Source organism: Corvus kubaryi, unplaced genomic scaffold, assembly GCF_017639235.1.
Source record: "Corvus kubaryi isolate FWS band 111438036 unplaced genomic scaffold, C.kubaryi_AGA036_p1.0 37209, whole genome shotgun sequence".
Classification (NCBI taxonomy): Eukaryota; Metazoa; Chordata; class Aves; order Passeriformes; family Corvidae; genus Corvus; species Corvus kubaryi.
In genome coordinates, this window is record NW_024581060.1 from 1,066,165 (window position 1) to 1,082,072 (window position 15,908).

Consider the following 15,908-nt stretch of genomic DNA (forward strand, 5'->3'; position numbering starts at 1 on the left):
GGCTCCGGAGCCGGGCCCGGGGGGTGCTGGGGACTTGGCAGCGGCGCCCGCGCTCCCCACCCGCCGCCGGAACAGAGCGCGCGGCGCCGGCAGTGGCGTCACTGCCCCGGGGCGGGGCCGGTGGGGGCCGCGCTGCGCCGGGGCCGGGCTGCGCCGCGCCCGCGCCGCGAGGGAGCCGCGGGGTACCGCGGAGTGCCGCTGCGCGTCTGGCCAGTGCTGCGTTCCCGGAGCCTCCCCTCCGCTCACCGTCCCAACGGGTATTTAATAGCGGGGCCAGCCCGGCTGGGTGCCACCAAAGCCGCTCCGTCACCGCACTCCTCAGCTGGGTAGGGGAGAGAAAACAGGACCAAGGGTGGTAGGGCGACAGCAGTGCAGGAGAGATCTCTCACCCAGCACCGGTACGGCAAACATGATCCGGCTGGGGGAATCCGTTTAATTTACTGCTAGAGAAATCAGAGTAGGGTAATAAGAAATAAATCCACATCTTAATCCCCCACCCCTCCCTGCTTGTTGGACTCGGCTGTATTCCCGATTCTCTCTCTCCTCCCCACAGCAGTGCTGGGGCCGGGGAATAGGGGATCACACGCTCTCTCCCTGCCTCTCCCTCCTCAAGGGATGGACTCTTCAGTGGACTCTTCAGAATTTTCCCTGCTCCAGCGTGGCATCTTTCCCATGGGGTCAGTCTTCTAGGAACAGGCAGCTCCACTGCCGGTCCCCCATGGGGCCACAAGTCCTGCCAGCAAACCTGCTCCAGCGTGGACTTCTCTCTCCACGGGTCCGCAGGTTCTGCCAAGACTGCTCCAGCTCTGGCTTCCCACGTGGTCACAGTCTCTCGGACATCCCCCTGCTCCGGCGTGGGCTCCTCCAGGGGCTGCAGGTGCATCTCTGCACCCCCGTGCCCTCCATGGGCTGCAGGGGCACAGCTGCCCCACCATGCGCTGCCCCGCCATGGGCTGCAGGGGAATGTCAGCCCCAGCACCTGGAGCAAGTCCTGCCCTCCTTCCCCACTGACACTGGGCTCTGCATGGCTGTTTCTCACATATTCTCACTCTTTTCTTTGGCTACGAATTGCTCCTGTGCAATAACTGTTTTTCCTTCTTTATAATGTTATCCGAAAGGTGCTGCCACCGTCACTGATGGGCTCGGGTCCGCCCTGGAGCCGAATGGCTTTGGCTTCATTGGACACGGGGAAAGCTTCTGACAGCTTCCCAAAAAAAACATCCCTGCAGCCCTCCCCACCCCTCGCCTTCTCCGCTACCACAGCCTAGCCCCGCAAACCCAATACGTTAAAATGGTTTGTCACATCTGAGCCGCACAGTTGTGTTGCAGTGGGGATACTGCAACATACATATATCAAACCAGGAGTCCCGTGGAAAGGAAATATGTACGGACAGACAGATTCTTGCTAGATGTTTCAGAGATGTTTATTCCTCCAGCCGCATGGCCGGAGCTCTGCCGAGGAACTGTTCCAGTCACGGGACCAAGGGTCCTTCTGCCCGCGCAGGGAACACAAACCAACCAGTGGGAACGAGGCTGAGCAGGGGCAGGGAAACCCCGTGTCTGTGCCCTCAGGGCCCCTCTCCCAGGGCTACACGGCGGGGGAGGGACCCCAACACAATTGGTTTGTATAAATTTCCCATATGCAGGTCAGAGAGTTCAGGGGGTTTTGTCTGGTTGGGTTTTGGAGAGCTCTAGCAGATTTTTCGTAAATTGTTTCCTATCTGAACTTATTTCTTTCCCCTTCCCTTTTAGCAGGTAGAACCTTGCTGAGCCTTTAATTTCACCTCTCCCAAGAGTTCATATGATGGTTATAAAAAAACCCCAAAAGGCACATTGGAGCTGTTTCGGTGTGGTACCAAGGCTTTCCTTCAAGTATGAATACAGAAAGATGAGAAGGTCAGAAAAGTTAAAGGGCAAAACACTTGGAGAACACACTTTATTTAAAAGAACTTTTGAGGATCCATTTCATTGCAAGGTAAAGCAGAGTAATACAACATTGCAGTAAAAACAAGAAAGTAATTCCAGGAACAGAAGTAGCAGCTTAGCCTGGTTTTTAGAAATGCATTTTTACTGACTAATTACTGCAACATCTCCTGAAGTGGCCTTGGGGCTTTTCCCTCCACTTAGCCTTTTCCTGAGATGCAAGTTAATGTTTGTTCCCTGAGCCCACAGTGCTAGCCATGGAATAAAGCCTCTTATGTACCCATGGTGAAGAGCTAAACTATAAACTCTTGCGAGCTTTCCAGGAATTGGTAGATCATGCATCTACCAGCTCTCCATGTAAAATTTCTTTCCATTTCCTCCGATAGTTGCCAAACTCCATCTATTCGGGGGTTTGGGATCTGTGAAATGAGAGCTCCACTATTGCTGGGAGCCAAGGGGGGAAAGCAGGTCCCCCCCTCCCCACCAGCTGCCAAGCTCCTCATCCAGAATATGCCCACAGAACAGTGCAGAAACAGAGGCAGATTCCTCCAGCAAGCCAGATTTAGGCTTTTAAATTACAGAAATTGTTCCCTTCCCGTGTGCTGTGGCTCTGCAGAATCAGGGTGTATCTTTGAACGTGCCTGAGGAGCACGAGGTGCTGGCAAGTGTTTGTTGTGGGTGGCCATTACTGGAACAGAGCCCAGGACTAGGAGGGAGATGCATTCCTATTGTGATCAGACTGTTTCCTCTGTCTGGCACTGGGCCTGGAGTGCAGGGCTGGCCTTGGAAATGGCCTTAGAACAATAAATATCTTCGTTCTTTTCCTCATTGGCACAAATAAGGACACAAGCTGCCTGAGGAGCTCCAGAGCATACATCTGAAGGACCCATATCTCCACTGGATACAGGCAAAGCAGTACAAATATTGGCCCTGTCTTTGGAAAGGCTTGAGCTTATCTCTCCTGTTCTCAGGCAGGTGTGGGAAGGCTGCTGTCCTGCACATGAATAATTGGTGTCACAGGTCAGATACACTCTTCCTGTCATCAACAGACTAGATCATTTAGGGAACCAACAACTGTTGTGAAAACAAGTAAGTTCCCTTCTCTGCCCAATTTCCTGTGCTAGATTGAGCAATTTGGGTCAGAAAAGGAACCCGGAGTGTCTCATGACTGGTAACAGAACTCAGCACCCATGGAAAATCACTTTGCCCTGGGCAAAGTGGACTGCATCCGGCCCTGGGTGAGGGGTCTCCAGTGCTGTTGGAGTGTGTGAATTATTTGTCTGTCAAGTGTCCTGACCTAACACTTCCCTTGCTGTAGATCAAGAACTAATCAGCTTCGTTTCTTTGCAGCAGAACTGGAAAGGCTGGAGGAAGGAATAATGTAATGACTATAACCCCAATTTAAATAAATAAGTACAAAGATCCAGAAGCATTTTAAGCTTTTTTTTCTTATCATAATGCCCATGCTGACAGTAGTCCTCTGTTATCTGGAGCCTCCTGAGCAAGACTGGGTGTCACAAACAGATGCAGTCAGTCAGAAATTACTAAACTGAGTGCATGAGGCCACTGGCTGGCCAGTTCTGCTCTCACACAGGAAGCCAAGGCAGACCATAGTGGCCTTTGGCCATAATGCTGATCTGGTGGAGGGGGAGGGAGTTGTGCTGAGGCACTGCCAATTTCTCTTCCTTTCCTTCCCTACTTTACTGACTCAAGATCTGGAAGCAAAGATTCATAATAGCTACTCCCAGACATCTATTGAGTTTGGATCCCAGAAGACCAGGTGAGTCGGTAAGAAGGGATGAAGGGATCAGAGGTGCAGATCTCTTTGACAGCAGTTGAGGATGTCCATGGACTACGTCCCTTACAGCCACCCAAGAGCTTTGTCAGCTCAGACTCTCTTCACAGGACCATGTAAGCTGCTTAGAAAAGCCACCAGATGATACTCACAGCTCAGTCTGTTCTTCCAGATCTTTTAGAAGTCCCTTACAGCTCTGATACTGGATCCTCTGCGAGAGCTGGGCAGGCAGAGGAGCAGGGATGGGTAATTTTGGCGTGCTCAGCTTCTAGCTGCTCACTGGAGAGGCTCAGTGACATACTTCTTTCACATTAAAGCAGGTCATCTGAGCTGTTCTCAGTGCCCATGAGAACACCAGCCCAGACAGAAGGAGCTTTGCTGCCAGATTACTGCAGGTTCCAGTTCTGCCAATTGCATGTGATAGAAGAAAGGAGTGTCCATTCTTCTATCTAACGGGAAAAAGAAAATATAAAATCCTGGTCCTCTGTTGTGTCCCTTGGCGCCTCTTCCTGAGAAAAGATGAGTGAATAATTCACACCTCTCCATGTGCAATCAGAACATGCAGAGTGGCCCTAACAGATCCTAATGGCTTCCTCTTGATGAATGGTGCCCTCAATCACCGTGTCTGTTGTTTGCCTGGAGCACTTGCGACTCCCTTTCATGCTTTTCAGGTTTTCAGAAAGATGCTTCTGGAACTTCTTGGTGAGGAAGCAGTAGATGATCGGGTCCAACACACAGTTTGTACTCAAGAGGCACAAAGTCACCTGGTGAGCATCGTTGAGCTGCTGGCGCAGCTGACAGTTTTCCTTCTTCCACTGCTCCAGAACAGTCAGAGTCCAGGGCAGGTCCACGATGTGATGGGGCACAAAGCTTATGATGAATACAGCCAGCACTGTGCACACCATCCAGAGGGCCCTTTGCTTGACGTGATTGCTCTTCCGTGGATGCACTGACTTGGAGAACAAGGTCCTGATAATGACAATGTTCCAACCTAGTATTAAAAAGAAAATGATATAGAAGAGGATGCAGATGATGACATGAATGGCGAGAACAGCTGAAACATCACTCGAGGAGTCATAGCGCTCAAAGCACCGCGTGAAATTCCTGGAGTCAACCTCCTCCTGATTAGTATTATTGTCAAAAAGGTAATACAAAGAGCTGCCCACTATTATGATCCAGATAGCTGCTGATAGGTAGATACCTCTCCTCTGGGTGGTCAGCTGAGCAGCTTTAATAGGATTAGTCACAGCTTGGTAACGATTGTATGTGATGACCATCAGAAAGGCAACAGAAGAGTAAGTATTAACAAAAAATAAACACCCAGCCACATTGCAGAGGAACTCAGGCATGATCCAGTCTCCATGGTGGTAGTAGTAAACAATCCACATTGGCATTGTAACTAAGAAGAGCAAGTCAGCTACTGTCAGGTTCACCATGAATATCTTGATTTCAGTGAGTTTCTTGGTGGGGTAAATATGGCTGAAAATCCAGAGAACATAGCAGTTGGCAACAAAGCCCAAAATGAAAATAATGCTGTAGAAAACAGTGAAGAGGTTGTAGCGAAACTCGGAGTCTATGTGGCATGAAATGTAGGAATCAGCACTGCTTTCCGCACCCTCTTTGCCCTTTCCAGACATCATGGTGTTGAGTGGGCACATCTAAAGCACAACTTCCTGCTGTAGCTTTTCTTCTTACCTAAAAATAGAAAGCATAAATCAAGCTGATTGGTTTGGCCCCATTGCCAAGCCAAACCCCACCTTTCATTTTCAGCTATGACCATAGGAGTTCTGCTGATGCCTTGGTTCCAGCCAGACACCTGCCCTGTCTCCTTGCTCCTCTCTTTGATCCCATTTCCACAACATACAAAAAAACCCCTCTGTGTCTTCATCCAGCATTGTTTGCTACAATGAGGTCTCAGATCACTCATCTCTAATCTTAAAATACTTTTCTGCATGAGAGTTCTTAGATAAAATAATCTGTTCCTAGCTAAAAATAATATGAGCCCTGTCTCAAGCTTCTTTAATCTTTTACTATAATCAGGACTGTTTTCTATGACTCGTCCTGTCCCTGCATCTGGTTCTCGTTTCTTCCCCTGCCACCTCCCCCATGCCCCTACCTCCCACCATGGTTCCTGATACTTTTTAACTTGTTTATACTTATTTTAAAGTGAAACAATATGTGGTAAAAATGTCTCACAGAATCCCAGAAGAGTTGGGGTTGGAAAAGACCTAGGGAGATCACCTGGCCCAGCCCCTGCTGAAGCAGATTCCCCTGAGAAAGTTGTACAGGATGGCATCCAGATGGGGATTGAATAACTCCAGGGAAGGAGACTCCACAGCCTCTCTGGGCAGCCCGTTCCAGGGCTTTGTCACCCTCACAGCTAAGTTTTTCTCATATTCAGATCGAACTTCCTGTGTTTCAATTTGTGCCTGGTGTCCATGTCCTGTTGCTGGCCACCACTGAAAAGAGTCTGGTCCTGTTGTCCTCATCCCTCCCTGCAGACACAGACAGACAGGGATGAGGTTCCCTCTCGGAAATCTCTTCTCAAGGCTGAACAGCCCCCGCTCCCTCAGCCTTTCCTCATCAGAGAGATGCTCCAGTCCCCTTCATCATCTCTGCAGCCTCTACTAGACCCAGGAGCTTCATGACTTCCTTGAGGAGTTTAATTCTAGATTGAGGAGCCCAGAAGTGGACACAGCACTCCAGATGTGGCCCCACCTGGGCTGACTAGAGGGGCGGGATCACCTTCTTCAACCTGCTACAGTCTTCCTCATGTGCCCCAGGACACCACTGGCGTTCTTGGCCACGAGGGCACACTGCTGGCTCATGGGAGTCTATCAGGACCCCCAGGTCCTTCTTACAGAGCTGCTGTCCAGCAGGGCAGCCTCCAGCAGGTACTAGTGCATGGGGTTATTCCTCTCCAGGCACAGGACTCTGCACTTGCCATTGCTGAATGCATGAGGTTCCTCTCCAGCCTGCCCAGGTCTGGATAAATGGCAGCCCAGGACTGGTGTATCACTACTCCTCCCAGCTCTGTTTCCTCAGCAGACCTGCTGGGCATGGGGTCGTTTCCAGTCACCATCTACCTGTTGTTTTCTGATATTTTCCTGCTTACACTTGTAGAGACTGTGTTTGGTCTCTCAGCTTCCGGCACTGCAGACACCCAACATCCCCTTCACAGGCCACCAGACCTCTCAGTTGTTGTTCTCAGTAAATAATGAGTGATGTTTTGTGCCACATTGTTAATTCTCACCTCAGGGTATCTATCTTAAAGTCTTGGCTATCATCATTTTGAACTCAAGTTGTCATCAAATCAACCTGTCTCCCTTCCCCCCTGCCCCATTTCTTTGTCAGATGCAAGAGGCAGCAGCAGCAATTCTGCGCTTCCATGTCAGGCTGTTGGCAAACACTGTCTCTACAGAAACACCTTCAGGGTTTGGTATTAGCAGTCTCCACCTCACTGGGGATTTCTTCAACTCTTGCCTACAGTTTGAACATATCAGTCAGTCCATCCCTGGAAGTCTCCAAGGCCAGGTTGGACAGGGCTTGGAGCAACCCGGGATAGTGGAAAGTGTCGCTGCCCATGATGGGGCGGAATGAGATGAGCCCAAACCAGTCTGTGGTTATATGATTCTGTATCAAATTTCTGCATCCTCAATATTGTACATCCCTGTCTCAGTTCTACATGAATCTCATCTAATCCCTTGTATACTTTAACCTGCTGCTTTTACCCTTCAGAGGACGCGCAACCTGCTCCCAGCTCCAGCACTGACTGCCTGTGTGATGCTGGGCAAGCACTTACATCACCATGACACGCTCCTGCAGGTCTGCATGTTTTTCTCTCCCTGTCCCTTCATGGCAAGACAAGTGGCTGCTGCAGGGAGAGCAGTGGGAGAGCCCTCAGTGGGGCTGCTTGCTGGGGCTGAGACTGCTGAGTTTTTAATGGAATTGTCAGAACACAGTGGTTTTCCTTGAGAGTGAGTAAACTTTACCACCAGTCATGAAGCCTAAACTGGAGTGAGTTATGCTGGGAATGCCGGGTGCTGCTCATTGTACTGGGCTTGCCTCAGCTCCACCAGCCCCATGGAAAACAGGCATTTCCCCAAAGACTTGCTGAGCAGGTGCCCTTCTGCCTCAAAACATTTTGGATCCTCCCCAGCAGCAGGCAGTGCCAGGAACCCCCATCCCATCCTCTGTGGGCTGAGTCCCCCTGGGTGCCCTTGTGCTGTTGTTCCTCATTTACACATTTGCATGTTTGCAATTTTCCTCTGCAAATGGGGAAGTCAGCTGGAGCTAGAGCTTGCTCTCCCTTTTTCCACAGAATTGCACCCCTTGGTACTGCTCTCCAGTCATTAGGAGAGGAAGGTAGCAGTCATCTTCCTGATGTCTTGTTCTTCCTCACGCCTCACAGGTCCCCTAAGGACACGACAATTACAAGATTTGGACCCTCCCAGGCAGCTGCATGCTGGGCAATGCTGGGTTCCAAGTGTCCTTAAGATCAGTCTTCCAGCCACAGTCCGTGTGGAATGGACACACAGCTGTGGCAGTAGTGGGAGTTGGCCCCAGGTGACACATGTATTTCTCCTCATTCACCTTGATCTCTGCCACCCTGCTGAGAGCCCCCTGATCTCCAAGGGGCAGTAGATTATTCAGGTGATGGTAGCCAGGAGGACGAGCTAGGATGTGACACAATCAGGGTGTAGCCACAGAGTTTGGCACATCCCTCTGTCACTCACTGCTGCCCTATGGAGGGGATCCAGAGCAGGCAGGGCCCACTCTCTGTCCCCTGTTCTCCTTTGATTCATGCAGAACATAAGGCAAGTCCTGGTCATCTCAGGGATCAGCTTGCACACCCTCGTCTATGATGGATGAGAAGCAGTAATTGTCACAACGTGACCTTGCATCACTGTCTGAGTCTCAGCCCAGCTCTGCCACTCTCTGAGGGGCCATCTCCACTGCAGAGATGTGCCGGGTGGCAGGATTTGCATCTCAGCTTGGGAGGGCACCAGGCAAATATGGACATTCAGGGTAGGGGTGAGACCGTGCAGAGGCAAGACAAACTAGTGGGGAGTGTTATGTTTGATACACTACTCTGACATTAGAATAAGGAATAAAAACCCAAGAAATCCTAATAACCTAAGATCATTAGAGAACTCTTTTTTTTTTTTTTCCAAATCTGCATCATAAATTCACACTGCTGTGACTATCTGCAACACCAGCAAATAGTTCTGGTGCTTAGGGCTGAGATCTTTGCAATGAAAGGTGCTCTATTCCTGTGGCACCAGAGCTGAGTATACCAAGAGTAGGGGGCTGGGGGGAGAAATCAGGTAATGCATCTCTCTAGCAGGATTCATGAGGAGAAGTGCTCACATACAATACCTGGGCACAGCTGTTGTTCACAAAGTCCCTTCAGACAGTGCCCCAGGGCACTGTCCACCTATGCCTCCATTTCTGGTGCTGCACAATGACATGGTGGCCACCAAGCTTTACCCAGGAGCTCTGGTGAACTTTACTGGTCTCCAGACTACACACCAGCTGCCAGATTTAGCAGATGGGGTGGAAGGGAGAGCAAAAATGCATGTCCTCTCCACAGCAGAGTCCTGCACAGAAGGTGGGCTTGAGCCAGAGGGCTGTGCTCTGAAATGGAGAGGTGAGTGCGAGAACATGCTCCGTGACTGCTTCCAGTCTGCTGAAATCTCTGGCAAAGGTGGCCCGCAGGAGAGGGTAGTGCCATCTCCTGGCCCCAGCAGCACCTGGTAGAGCTCAGCTATCTTTGCATGAGGAGGCTGTGCTGTTCCAATGCCAGTGTTCTGCACGTAATCACAAGAGAGGTGTTCTTTCCTTCTCATGAGCCAAGTGATATTTTCTACTAAGCACGGCTTGAAGAGAACATAGCACCATTCCCCACAGAATTTACCCAATGCCCAATTCCCTCTTCAGCCTAAGGAACCCAAGCTCATGTCTCTGTACACTTGGGCATGCCCTGAGCCCTGGGCTCTGGAGCACTATACAGGGGCTCTCACTCAGCCTGTCCTGTTGAGGCAGTTCCCCTTTCTCTGAAGCCTGTTCATACTGCCTGTGCCAGCAGAAAGACAAGCAGGCACCATGGGCAGGGTATGGGTGGCTGTTCTCTGCTGCAGCAGCCTGTGCCACCTGGCCAAACCCCCTGAGACCTGCAGCCCAAGCCACTGCCTTGTCCACAGTCCCCCAGCCAGTAATCCCAGGTGGCTTGTATCATCAGCCCCACTGGATGCAGGGCTGAAGGTGGAAGTAATCAGCTGAGCAGCAGAGCATGGCCAGGACACCTGCTGATCCTGCTCCCAGTCTATAGACTCTCCCATGGACCATGCTCTCCCAGTCAGGATTTACTGGCTTATAGATGCAAGCAAGCTCTGCCATCAGCAAGAGTATATTCCAAGAGGAATAGTACTAATAAAGTATATTTTCTGCTTACCAGAGTTGAAAAAATTCAGCACAATATGTCCATCTTCAGCCTTAGTAGCGGTGGGGGTTTCACTGAGGATGCTTGGCTGTCTCCCAGATGTTATTTTCCCTGCCCCGGGGCTGGACAGTCTCCACACTGGCAGCTCTTAAGAACAGGGCACCAGAATGAGAGCAATTGCAGCATGACTGCAGAGTCACTAGAGAAGAGGAAATGTGTGACATCAGCTAAAGGAAATGAGAAATAAAATAAGCTGTAGAGGAAAGACAGCAAAGGTCTGGAAAGTCCTTAAGGCTTTTTCCTCAGAGTATCTCTGCTTCTGATGATCCTGAAAGAGGGCAAAATTGGGATTTTCCTCTAAAGGCAGATTAGGAATCCACTCTGTGTCCCCAGTTAGATTTGGGATTAGACAACTTTTTGAGCATCTTCCTCCCAAACAGATGAATGGCAGAAGAACTTCCACTTAATAACTTCCAGGAAAGGAAGAGACAGGAAACTCATATATGGACAGACTCATTCCCTAGTAGTCTCCTTTACACTTGTGTTGGAGCTAATTCAGGGATTCCAACATCCCAAGCCTCCCTTTATCTCGGGCGTATTCAGCAGACAGTGAGACACCACAGCAGGACAGATCGTCACCTGTCCCATACACCATCACATTATGTCCACCGTTACCTGTGGCAGCCTGAAGCTCACTCAGCATGGCGATGCTTATGGCGGGGTGCTCAGAGAGACACCACTGACAAGCAAAGCTGCACGCATGTCCCAGCCAAGCCGTAAATCCCATGTAGCCGTAGCCAATAAATCCCCAGGCTGTAGCTCCCATGGCGATGATTAACCTGCCCTCCATGCCTTCCTCTGCCCTTACACCTGCATGCAGTACAGATGTGAGCTTAGAGCAAAAACCTCACACCTGACACACCTAAAGGAACCAGAGCTCTGAGTCTGGTGCTTGGGCTCACTGTGAAACACACTTGAACAGAGCTGCAGCGTCCATGACCAGGACAAAGGTGTGTCCAAGCCTGCCACAAGGCTGCTGAGGAATGACAGGGGCCCAAGCAACAGCAAAAGAAGCCAGTCTGCACTGGAGTTCCTCTGGAAAGACTGGGAAAAGCTCTCCTGGCTCTTCTCACGAAATGCCCCCTATGGCAAACATTCCACAGAAGGTCCTGGCCATGTCCGTACTGTGGGGGCACCAGAGACCCCCATGGCATGACTTCATGTCCTGGGAGCCACAAGGACAGGCTGAGGGTTGTGTACCCTGCGCCTCACCACTAAGGACACCAGCCAAACTTCTCCAAGAGCAAGGAGCTGGCACAGACACTGGGACACTTTCAAGTCACACTTCTGTTGTTGGGCTGGTGAGCCCTGGCTCTTAGCTGGAATATGGCAATCTCCTCATCAGTGAAGGAGATGGGGTACTGACAGAGGAGCCAAGGTGGACAGCAGCAGTGCTGCTCTATGCTGGCTTTTGGCTCACCTGGCCTCAGGATTCCCAAGGTTATGGGCTGCACAGTACCAGGGCAGCCAGCACCATGCCAGAACCCACCCACTGTCCATGCCAGTGCCTGGGTGTCTCCAGCCAGGGACAGGCAAAGCCTGGATTGGCTCTCCCCAGAGGGTGCAGGTAGCCTTTCCCAGGGTCACTACAGAGGGAAACACCTGGCGTGCATTTCAGCACAGTGCTCTGCAGGTGTGCATCCAGGTGCCAGGCAGCTGCCAGGAGCCCCAGCTGAGCTCCAGCCAGGCTAGAGACGTGCAAGTGCTCTGCAAACTGCAGGACAATCCTGCTGCTCTGAACCCTGCTCAGGGAGAACTCCAAGACAACCGGAAGTCCATGGACACCACAACTGGCACCACAGCTGGACGTGTCTGAGCTGCTGTGGGGTCACTCTAGTCCCCCACAACAACAGCACAGGGTGGCCAAGGTATCTGGAAGCCCCCTGAGCAGAGTGTAACCCCTGTAATGTGAGGGACCTGCATAGCAACTGCACCACATGGGATGGGAGCCTCAGCAGGGTGGGCTGCACAGGAGGCTGGCATGTGGAGCAAGGGACAGCCAGGCTCTGTCTCTGTCAGGCCAGATCAGGGTGAGCTGAGGCTCTGGCAGTGATGCTCCAGAGCTGTGCTGGGATGGAAGCTGCAGCCATCTCCTTCCTTCTGCCACCAGACATCCTTCCTGCTTTCCCCTTCCCATCAGCCGCTGTAGGGATGAAGGAGCCTGAGCCTTCATGGGTGAGACAAAGCCCCAGCTCTGCCCTTTAGGCTGCTTCTGGGGGTTCAAACTTAAAACCGAACAAGAGCAGCCTACGGAGTTTGGCTGACGGCCAGCCCATGTCTCTGGGGAGAGCAGCCAGTGATGTCAGGGGCATGGGGAGTGCTCGCAGGGGATGTAGCAACACTTGACAAATCTTGGCTCACTGCCCTGCCACAATGCAGCCCTTAGAGGAAACGAAAGCCTAGGGGGTTTTGGGCTGGGGAGGAACCTTCAGAAGTCTTCATCCTTCCTCTGCTCAGCCCTGCAGCATGGCCATTCTGCATCAGCAGGTTCCTTTGCCCCCATAGAGTGCCCACAGGTAGCTTCTCCTTTTTACTACCTTCCCTCCTGGAGACCGTCTTTCCCTGCTCTCCTGGCCCTGATGCCAATTTCTGAGCATGTAACTTTGAATCCTATATTGATGCATTTTGCCAGGGGAGGCTAGGCTTGTTCAGCACTCCTGGCAGTCTGACTGCCCTGTGCTTGACACTATTTCCCGCTCTTCCCACCCAGGGAATGCACACACAGGCTGACAGCTCTGACAGCCATGCAAGGCTGAGTTGAGAAAAAAACCAGTCTTGAATATGCCTTTACTTTCATCAAGCCAACTTGCAACCTAATAAAAAATAAATTAACTTCTTTTATTCTGATTCCCATAGATGCTGTTAAGGAGCACTGATAGTCCTTCAGGCTGTTGTAAGTGCTGGATCCCAGAGCAGCTGCTCCAAATTCTACTGTCTGGGGATAACCCCACACAGTCTGATTGGTGGGCAGTGGCTGTTCCCCATGGGTCTGGCACCCAGCAGCATTCTCATGGCAGCACATACTGCCATGGCAGATGCCCAGTGCCTCCTGTAAGCACCACCTGCCTCTGGCACATGTCCTTGGGGTTATTTCCTTCTTAGATGGAGCCCGTTTGCAACATACTTGCTTTGGATAACCACATGTAAATTTTGGAGGGATCAGAAACTCTTGATTTTATAAGCAAGTATCCAGAGATTTCTTCCCAAGAGCAAGATACACTGTGTTGGCAGAGAAGAGCTCTCCAAGGAGTGCAAATGGAAGAGCAGCATTTCTGCTGATGGGTCTGTGACTGCCCTGTCAGTGACACAAGCAGCAAACAAGGACAAGATGAAATACCAACATGGAGCTTGTGACAGCACCAGCCACTGGCACACAGACGAGCTTGGTCCCTGCTGGTTCCAGTCCCCGGAACACATTCTTGAGTGCCAGGATGACTCTTTGAAAAAGCATGAAGTTCTTTTGGAGCTGCAGCACGTGCTGAGCTAGTGCTGAGTGTTACTGTCTGTGAGTTCCCACTACTCATGTAACACTCTGCAAAATTTTCTTTTGCTTGTTTCAGGAAAGAAATACTAAATAAACTCAGCTTCCCCCATCATGAGCACTTCAGAGCCGAGCACAGTGTGTCCCCAACTTGTTACCAACGCTGCAGGAATGTGCCCCAGAGCTGGGCTTGCTCAGCAGGAAAACACACCAACCCATCGGCCAGAAGCCACTCCTGGGGCAGTGGCAGCAGCACTTCCTGGGTACCCTCTGGCAGCTGTAAAGGCAGGGCATGGCTTCTGCTGCTGGCTGTGCCACAGAGATTGCCCAGACTGGCAGAGAATGTCACTGCTGGTAGCTGGACAGCCTCACCAGCAGTGGATGAGGCAGGGAGCAGGGCAGCCTCCAGTTGGTTTTGGTTCCTAAGTGCAGCCCTGCTGCACTGGGCAGAGGGGTGAGTTCATGGGCCATCATGTCAGGATTTGTGTGTTACAGCCCCAGGCTGTCACAGCTCTGCTGGAGGCAAAAGCCATGTCCTGCCTGAGCTGCCACAGCTGGGACACTGCTCCTGCTGCTCCCAACTTCAGCGAGACACTTCCTGCCACAGCTGCTGGCCCTCTACCCCATCTGCCTGCCCAGCCTGGGCAGGGGCTGTGGATGAATGGGATGAGGGACCTGGACTCCTTGAGAGGCTCCAAGCATTGCCTCCTCTTCCTCACAGGAGGAAGGGCCAGGCAGGACTCCTCGCCTTGCTTCACAGCATCCAAGCGAAGCCAGGGTCGTTGTCACTCAGGGGTGGAATAGGAGCTGGGTGGGAGCAGTTCCTCTCCCCACAGCCCCAAAGACACCAGCAGCACCCGCCTGACTCATGCTGTCACAATGCACTTCATCACCTCATCCCTGCTTGCTGGGCACGCAGAACAAGGAGCGTCTTCCCATACCCAGGTTGGGAGGATGAAGATGTCTCTGAAGCCTTTGGCACTGTCTGAGATGCCATGGCTCAGAGATCCATGGGGGATGTTGAGCCAGCCCGTGTCCTGAGTTACCCAGACACAGAAGGAGCTTGTGGAGCTTGGGGAGGGACGCCTGAAAGAGCAAGCAAAAGGGAAAGGAGCGTCTTACCCTCGGGTCACAGAGCCCCTGCTCCAGCTCAGTCACAGACCCCAGCCCGCCAGATCCCTGCCGCAAGTGGAGACACCAGCAGGGCTGAGCCGTCAGTATGCTCCTGCCTGGGAAGAGGCTCCGACAGGAAGAGGGCGTTGTGCTGGCTCCCAGGTGAGTGAGTCACTTCCCTCTTGGCACTTGTGACATGCTTAGCCGTGCCCTGGCTGCACCCTGGAGCTTGACACCAGTTCCTGTGGTCCTTCCTTGGGCAGGCGGTGGAAGGGACACAGTGGTTGAAGCTCCATTCATCGTGAGGGGCATGTCACACTCCTGTGGCACCTGGTGCCTCACAGGCCAGTAGCCCAGCCCTGGAGTAGCTCCAGGTCAGGGGCACTTCCCTGGCAGGGCCAGGGGTGCAGAGGTGGTCCCAGGTCAGCAAGGGGGGACCAGTGCCCCTACCAGATCTGTCCTCTGGGCTCTTCATTTCCCTCCAGATCCCAGGGTCAGGCGGCAGAAGAGTGAGTGCTCGTTCCAAGGCTTCCATGATAGGTGGAGAATCATCAGCAAAGTGCCAGGAAGGGCACTGCTCTGCTGTGGGAGACCCATATCAGAAAACATCAGCCAGAAAATACTCCAGGCTGTGGCAGCTCATTCTTGTATCGCTTCTGCAGCAGTATAAATCCCCCTTGGTCCTTGTGCTCCTTCAGCCTGGGAAGAAAGGGTGGTTGGGCACATGGGGGACCCACTCCTTCCTGCTGCCACTGGCACTGCTCTGCCCAGGTTCCACATGGGGTTTCCTCTGATATATTCTATGGCACTGGCATTGCTTGAGTCATGGGCACAACATTCGCCTGAGTCACTCATGTTATAACAAGAAATCACATGTGTTTCTGTCTGCTCCCTTTAGGCCCTGTGGGTTGTTTAACAAGGAAATGTTGTTGGGGTTTCTTTGTTGGTAAGAATTGGCTCTGACAGTGGCAGGAAAGGAAGTGTGAAAAGACAGTCCTGAAGGGCAAGACAGTCACAACTCATAGGTGCACAAAGGACTGCTGCCAGAAGGAACTGGCTGGCTGCACACCCTGGAGCTCCCCGGGCACCCAACT

The 15,908-nt window shown here is 51.9% G+C and overlaps 1 protein-coding gene and 1 long non-coding RNA gene across 2 annotated transcripts; both read right to left on the bottom strand.

The window, feature by feature from the left end:
- Positions 1 to 1,906: 1,906 nt before the first annotated feature.
- PTAFR (platelet activating factor receptor) lies at positions 1,907 to 9,204 on the bottom strand. Its single transcript, XM_042022514.1, is given in 4 exon segments — positions 1,907 to 5,364; positions 5,366 to 5,413; positions 9,098 to 9,118; positions 9,121 to 9,204. Coding segments are annotated over 4 exon segments (1,212 nt in total). The 5' UTR covers positions 9,190 to 9,204; the 3' UTR covers positions 1,907 to 4,290.
- A 160-nt stretch (positions 9,205 to 9,364) lies between these two features.
- LOC121661888 lies at positions 9,365 to 15,596 on the bottom strand. The gene is made up of 3 exons (XR_006015113.1): positions 14,824 to 15,596; positions 10,173 to 10,359; positions 9,365 to 9,528 (listed from the first exon to the last, which is right to left on the bottom strand). It is a non-coding gene; the product is annotated as an uncharacterized LOC121661888 (long non-coding RNA).
- Positions 15,597 to 15,908: the final 312 nt, after the last annotated feature.